The sequence below is a fragment of the Electrona antarctica genome (genome assembly GCF_951216825.1).
Source record: "Electrona antarctica genome assembly, chromosome: 20".
NCBI classification, from domain to species: Eukaryota; Metazoa; Chordata; class Actinopteri; order Myctophiformes; family Myctophidae; genus Electrona; species Electrona antarctica.
The window spans coordinates 4,519,740-4,527,419 of NC_136801.1; the positions used below are offsets into that span (position 1 = coordinate 4,519,740).

A 7,680-nucleotide genomic window follows, 5' to 3' on the forward strand; every position below is an offset into this window, starting at 1 on the left:
GGCACCCAGGCCTGGGTCTCGTTGTAGCTCAGGGGAGTCCTGTCTAATGGTGGTCAACACTAACTGTTCTGTGGGAACCGGAGAGAAGCCGCCACGGGAGAAAACAACACACACACAAGACAGGAAGTCAGTAAAACACAGCCAAACACACGCACAGAACACTTGTGGGTAAACATCCACACTGTGAATGCATGAGTGTAATGTGCGTGTGTGTGTGCGTGCGTGCGTGCGTGCGTGCGTGCGTGCGTGCGTGCGTGCGTGCGTGCGTGCGTGCGTGCGTGCGTGCGTGCGTGTGTGTGTGTGTGACTGTGTGTGTGTGTGTGTGTGTGTGCGTGTGCGTGTGCGCGTGCGTGCGTGCGTGTGTGAGTATGTGCGTGCTTTGTGCTGAGTGAAGTGTGATTTTAGATTGTTGGTTAACCCCATGTGTGGAGGAGAGAGGTTCAATGGTTTCCTGTCCTGACCTAATAGGTCCTGACCAAAGTGCCTCAATGTCCATGTTATCCTTGTCCAAGAGTGCTCCCTTGTGGCTATGTAATGTAATTGCACCTAATATTCAGGAAAGACATCATTATTGCTGCAGTTCTTTACCTCAATTTCCCAAATGGCATCCATAACAGCTTAGCAGCCATGACAACCTGTCAACAACCTGTAAACTGCAGGCTTTACTTCCATGAACCACAATTACCCACACTGAGATTAAAGGTGTAGTTATTTTTGACAGAATCATTCGGCACAATGTCTAACCCAGTTAGCTCACAACACTAAATTATATATCATATTACATCATGAATACAAGATGTATGATGATTGTCTTTTCCTCTACAGAATGATCGATTACATCTTAAATTCGTAATGTGTGTGTGTGTGTGTGTGTGTGTGTGTGTGTGTGTGTGTGTGTGTGTGTGTGTGTGTGTGTGTGTGTGTGTGTGTGTGTGTGTGTGTGTGTGTGTGTGTGTGTGTGTGTGCGCACGCGCGTGCCTGCATGTGTGACAGATTGGTGGCTGTAGACGTCACGGACGCCACAAGGGATGATAATTAGACCAGAGAACAGTGAACGAGTTCAGACTCCTAAGAGATTACAGGAAACAACACACCATGGAGACGCTGATGGTATGAACGACCAACTGGCACTCGTGCCGGAATCCTTCCCATTCCACTTGCTTTACATCGGAGGGAGACGTAGCAGGGAGTCCCTGGAAATGTGTTCTCTGGGCCAAACTATGGCTTCTTTAGGTTTTTAGACCACTGTCTAGCTTTAATCTAAAAATATGCATTACGCTCTTACTGGTGAGTGTGTGTCAGCAGCACCTCTAAATGTATAGTGACCCAGTCTGCCTCATAAATAAACACATCAACTGCGATGACTTAGGACTATATGCTAAAACAAACATAATGGCAATGCCTTTTTAGGAGACGGAAAGCAGGTTGGAGTTTATTCATTCCAATGGGAGCGTGAATGTGAACACAGCTTCTGAACCTTCTGGTTCAGCCCCATGGTCACTGAACTAAATATTGGACCCAATCACCACAAGCCACACAATATTCCCAAGATTTTCATACTAAAATATTTTTTTTTCTTTCAGAGAGACAAGGTTACACAGTATAGCTTTAACTTTAAAGTGAGTTTGTCCAGCCACAATTTTTGTAGATAAACAACAGACTAGCACTGCCCTCTAGATGGAATTGACAGGTACCAAGTCATCATTGGTTGAAATGTATTAGTACCTGGTTTTAATTGAGAAAAAACTGGACTTTTGGGGACGTGTTATAAAAAAAACACATGATGATATGATGATAACCATGCCTTCATTATGACCACAAATATGCTCTAAAAGTGCATTAAAAAACAGATTTCAGCTGGTCTTTGATTTCAGTATGGCATTACAATTTGAGACAAAATCCAATAAAAAGAATCCTGATCCTGAAATCAACTTGCAGAGACTTAAAACTCACTTGAGACACACACTCAAATTCCGTGAATATTTTTTGTCATGCTTCCGTTGTCTAGGGAACAGCTTGGGCTTTAGTCCATCTGTTAACCCTGAGGTCGATAAAGAAAAAGGCTAAATCCTACATTTTTTCTGAAAAACCCATGTTTCTATGTCAGTGGTGCTCAACCTTTTTCATATCAAGGATCCCCAGAATGATCTCTATTGGGCCACGGACCCCCATCTCAAAATATGTAGTTCCAGAGACCCCTCAGAAGCCAATATTTTAGTTAAAAATGTTCGCCCTGAAATATATATTTAAAGATTTGCACCACATTTTCATGACTTTTCAAAAATAGCAGACCTACAAGATCTGTAGATCTGCTATTTTTCAATAGCTAAAGTAGAACAGAATGCTTCAAACACCAAAAGGGGTTCCCGCCCAAAATGGGTTAAATACTGATATTCACAAACACTGAAACAGAGAATAAACGTGGACCCATTTAGAATATTTATGTTGTCAAGTGTGAAAAGGTACATTATTGTATTTTTAATGCATTTTAGAAAGTGCATATTGATTTGAAAGGTTTATAGGCAAGAATAGACTCATAAGCCCTAGATTGATTTACGAACAAAATTCAAAACGTCCACTTCACAGTAACTTGCAATGATGTTTAACCAACACTAACTAAATTATTTAGTTTGTAACACTTAATGACTAGTTAGGAGAAACAGATGTTAAATCTAAAAAATAAAGCCATTAATGGCTAACAGTAGCCTGGGCCTACAGTGTGTTTCTGTTCAAAGGCTGAAGGAATAGACAATGACTGTATTGAGCATTCACGGTCCTTTAAAAACACATTTTGGGCGGGAACCCCTTTTGGTGTTAGCATTATGTTATGCTTTAGCTATTGAAAAATAGCAGATCTACAAGCTCATAGCGCGCCACCGAGTGGCGCGCTACGAGCTTGTAGGTCTGCTATTTTTTGAAAAATCGAAGAACGACTGACATAGAAACATAGCTTTTTCAGAAAACTGTCAGGATGTAGAAGACATTTTTAGAATCTGATCTCAGGTCAAAATGGGTTAAGTGCATCCATGGGCATGGCATGTGTAGGCATCAGCAAAAGCTTACAGTGAGTTACAAAGTAATAGACTTTAGACCCATCAAATGAGAAGCAGGAAACAATATTGTATTAACTTGTCAGGCTAGAAACTCAATGCCTGGAGAAAGTGGTCCAGTTGGCGCTCATCTCAGCTCATTCTCAACTATATGTCTTTCTATATATTTCTGGAATCGGCTGGAGGCGCGCACACACACACACACACACACACACACGCGCACACACACGCACGCATACACAACATCAACAACAACAAACAATGACTCCTATGTGCCCATTGAAAAGCCACACTACCAGCTGCACGTGCAGCTCCGTTCCAGGACAATCCAATCCAACGGCCTGGCCTGACCACAGCAGCCGGCTCACCATTTGTCACATCATCATATCTCCTGTTCTGTCACCTTATGTTTACAGCTCTGTCCCAATCGTCTTCCTTCGCTTAAAAAGCAGTGTATTCAAGCTACAAATGCTTGGAATCATGGAAGGTTTCATGGCTTTTGCCGGCTATACACGCCTCCTCACCTCAGTTCGCATTTGTCTGCCAAAATCCGCTTGATTTAGGGATACAAATGCATGCAGTACATAATGAATACAGTATGGCTTTATTATTAGGTTAAATAAATACATACCATGTATAAACAAACGGTCTGCTTGAGTTGAATCGTGACAGCAGATTGCTGGGCCCTCTCATGACCTCCACAGGTGAAGCTTAGACTAAAAGGCTCTAAACAGTCACATGGTTTTTAAGTCGTTGGTAGGCGTTGGTAATGGCTATGGGGTGTCTTATGAGCTTGACTTGGTGATGTTTTATAGGCAAAATTATATAAAAATGTAGTTCCATCACTAAGCAGGTCATGAAATGTGACACACACACACACACACACAAGCTATAACAATGGGCCAAATAATTAGGCTCCCAACGGGAACGACTTCAGTAGCCTACTACATTGACCTTCATATAAAGGCTATACTTTGAAAACAAGAACACAACACAGTGCCTTTCTTGAGGCACCTGCATGCCGTTGTCCCTCCTCGCATCCAAAACCGAAACCCGGGTGCCAAAACACCCAGGCTTGTACCGACGCCCCCATGCTGGGACGAGAGGAGCTGCACCGCTCACCGTCCGTGCCGCAGTCCCGCACCATCCCAAATTCCGTTATTCATTCCAAACGCACCTGTGTGACTGTCTGGGACATATAGGGCCTCATAAATATCCCCGCATCTTTACGACTCCGCAAAACAATGTAGCCTAGCTTACTACTGGGATGAATCGACTATAGTGGGCTAGAGATGGTCAACAAGCGAGACGCTGTCACGTCGGGCGTCGACGCTACTTTGGGGTGAACACTTGACCCCTAAATTAAGAACAAGATTATTAAAGCTTACCCTCGCTGTGTATCTTCTTCCCTCTTCGGTTGAAATACATCCTGCTGGTAAACGGGTCTCTGACAGGCTGGAATATGGACACCGGAGAGGTGGCATGCTCATGGCTCGCAGACACAGCAGGGGAACGCGGGCCTGGGACAGAGCTGCGTTCGCTGGTGAAGGATCATTATTGTCGGGGGAACCGGAGAGGTTGTTTTGTGGCAGGGCTGTGTTTGACGTCGACTCGTCCCGCTCACTGTCAACGCCGTGACTGCACGCATCGACTAATGACAGGCGTGCGCGCCCCCGCCTATCTGTCTATGCCATATGGCTGGCTGCTGCAGGCGCGCATGGTTCCACGGTATAGTTAGATCAAAACTGTTTTAAAGCAGTTTACATATGGATATGTCTCTGCTCCCAGGAAAAAAATATTTAGTACAATTTTGTATAACTATAGGGCTGGCTTTAGTGACTTGTAAGGTCATAAACTGGTAAATACGGGACTTGAAACTGTATTATGTATAGATAGAAGAAAAAATCAAAAAAACAAAGAGTCCGCACTCTTTGTTTTTTTCTTAAAACATGAACATGAACTTTTTTTTAAGTGTAAAAAAAGAAGAAAAAAATATATGAATGTATATATGTATGTATTTGTGAATTTGAATATGCATTTATGTCTGCTATGAGTCTGGTGTAGAGGATTTCATCCTGTGCTGGAAATCTTTTCAATAAATTTCAATAAATAAATAAATTTGAATAATTTAGTATTTTGTACTAAATAAAACATTCCTGGGAGCAGAGACAGTGTGTGTGTGGACAACCCTTCCTTTTCATTGTAGGTATATTTTTGTCCAGCACCTGTAGAATTTCTGGAGATGTGCGTGCTTCCTTTTAGATGATATCTCTACATATGGATATGGGCCATATTATCCTGGTGACTCTGTTGGCTGACATATTTTAGAAATAATTTTAAACGGAATGGCCTGGAGTTTTTCTGTTGACGTAGGCATCTTCAGGCTGTAGTTATTATGGGCCACATTAAGGGCCACATTCACAAAATAACAGAAAATCTGAAATACAAATTATCAGTGACTCAGTGATCAGTGACTTCTCATAATTGTATTATTTAATTGTACATAGCTGCCCTTTTAATATTTTCTCATGTCTTTTCTCCTTTTGTCCACTAGAGGTCTGTCTTGCTCTTAAAACCAGTTTGTTCACTCAATGAGTGCAATTTATCTGTGAATTATAGCCTGTTTTATAGACAATACAGAAGAAATAAAATAATTAAAACAATACATTTTTGATTTCTTAAAAAAAGGAAATGGGAAAATAGGGCAGACCAGAGGACAGTGTCACATTCTTCTGTGCGTTTGGTGCCATGACATGACTGGAATTAATGCAGATTAAATGTTTGTGTCAGAGATTATGATCAGATTCTTTAAAACATGGATCTTCAATGTTTTTCAGTGACAGCTAGGCCTACATATTGTATAAGAAATGTGTTGCAGAGTAAACCTTTCCTATTAGTTTAATAACTTCTTTGACAGCACTGTCGTCAGTGTTGTGTATTTGTTTTTGTTTTATTTACACATCTTTTCTATATTCATATGTTGGATTAATGTAATTGGGCATTATCAGACCACCACTTAAACCCTCAATACTTTGTAAACATAGCACAATTCATCAGCTCATACATTTTTAGAAAGACAATTCTTTGTTTGATACAATATATTTAGTTTGTAGGGTTATTGTGTTAGAACAAAAGGAATAATCCAAAATGTGTATTGCCAGTTTGCCACTCTCTTGGACCCACATTTCAAAGTACAAATGTGTACGTTTGAACATAAAAAGATTAAGATATCTACATATACATGCATAGCAATAGCATACGACATGACGAATAATGAACAAAGAGTGTCCCCTATTGGACAGAATAAAACAAAATGACACCAAACCTATATAAGTAATAACAAACACTAGCTATACTATGGAGGAAATGATTGTTTGAGAGGGTTATTTTTTTATTGTAATTTTAGATGCTTCACAAGTGCATCAAGCATGCAAAGGATGCACTGACCCAAGAGGTGGAGAAGATGGGGGTGTCAGTGAGGGGGAAAAAAGGCCCCACATTTCTCTGCCGTGGAAACGAGGTTAGGGCCCCACGTATGGAAGCACAGCCAAGCAGCAGTGGCACGGTGGCAGGAAGAAAAGCCTGGAGGATGCAGAGCAAACTATCCCACATCCAGACCTTATTCCAGTACTGGAGACAAGTTACCAAGTACGGCTTCCCACCATGAAAACCACTGCTGCAAAATTCCTGTTCTCTTTGCACCAGTGTGGATAGTGAGAAACTGCTCAGTGCACTCAAACATTGTTTATGCTAAAAGAAATAGGCTAGGAGTCAAGGCAGACATTCTCATCTTGAAGAACTTGCCACTTGCCGTTGAATTTGTGAGCAAGTCTACCACTTGCTTGTACAATATTGTATTGTCAGTGTAGCCTACTTGAAGTGAACTTAGTTTACAAAATTACTGTGTAGATGCTACTGCAATTGCTTATTTTGAATGTTTAGCGTTGCTGTTGCAAATCGTTTTTGCAAGAAATATACTAATTTTTAATGTTAGGAATTGCTGGTGCAATATTTTGTTACACACAGTATAAAATAAAACGTATCCTTTGTGCCACAGATGCACGTGAAAGCACACTGAAAAATGACAAGTGTGCAAACAGATGCTACAAACAAGATCCCCATGCATTACAAAGCTGCACTTTATTCCATCGTTAAGGAGCAGAGAAGAAAACCCATGTTCATTACATAGTGACATCATCTTATACACCATCTTAACTTTTTATCTCATCACATAACATAATACATATTCATATGTCAAAAGTTCATTTTGAGTTATTAAATAGGAAAAGAATAAATATTCACTTCTGAATTGAGTGACCACATCCCCCTCCAATTCTGGTGGATAACAAACTGATGCTTTCAAGAACCTTAACGTAACATTCTGCGTAGTAATTTCCTTCAACACAAAAAAAAAGACACTCACTCTAAACCCATATATACACACACACACACACACACACACTTGACACATTCTCACCCCTGGTTGTGAGACTTGCATGGTAACCGCTAAGATGTGGCAGCTCCTGTGTACTCCTCTTCCATCTCGTTGCTGTCGGGTACAAACTTTGTATGTCCATCTATCAACTTACGTATCTTCGTAGATGAATGCCCTACTTCATACTAGTGTCAC

At 41.0% G+C, this 7,680-nt stretch overlaps 1 protein-coding gene across 1 annotated transcript in view; it reads right to left on the reverse strand.

Annotated features, from left to right (window-relative positions):
- The window catches only part of LOC306912833 (phospholipid-transporting ATPase IB-like), a gene marked incomplete at its 3' end in the record, with an annotated part of 45,889 nt that extends 41,234 nt beyond the window's left edge, over positions 1-4,655 (reverse strand). The window contains exon 1 of the mRNA XM_079489288.1: positions 4,439-4,655. Within this exon, the coding sequence (XP_079345414.1) occupies positions 4,439-4,478 (40 nt within the window). The 5' untranslated portion in view covers positions 4,479-4,655. The remainder of the gene's footprint in view (positions 1-4,438) is intronic.
- Between the last annotated feature and the right edge of the window lie 3,025 nt (positions 4,656-7,680).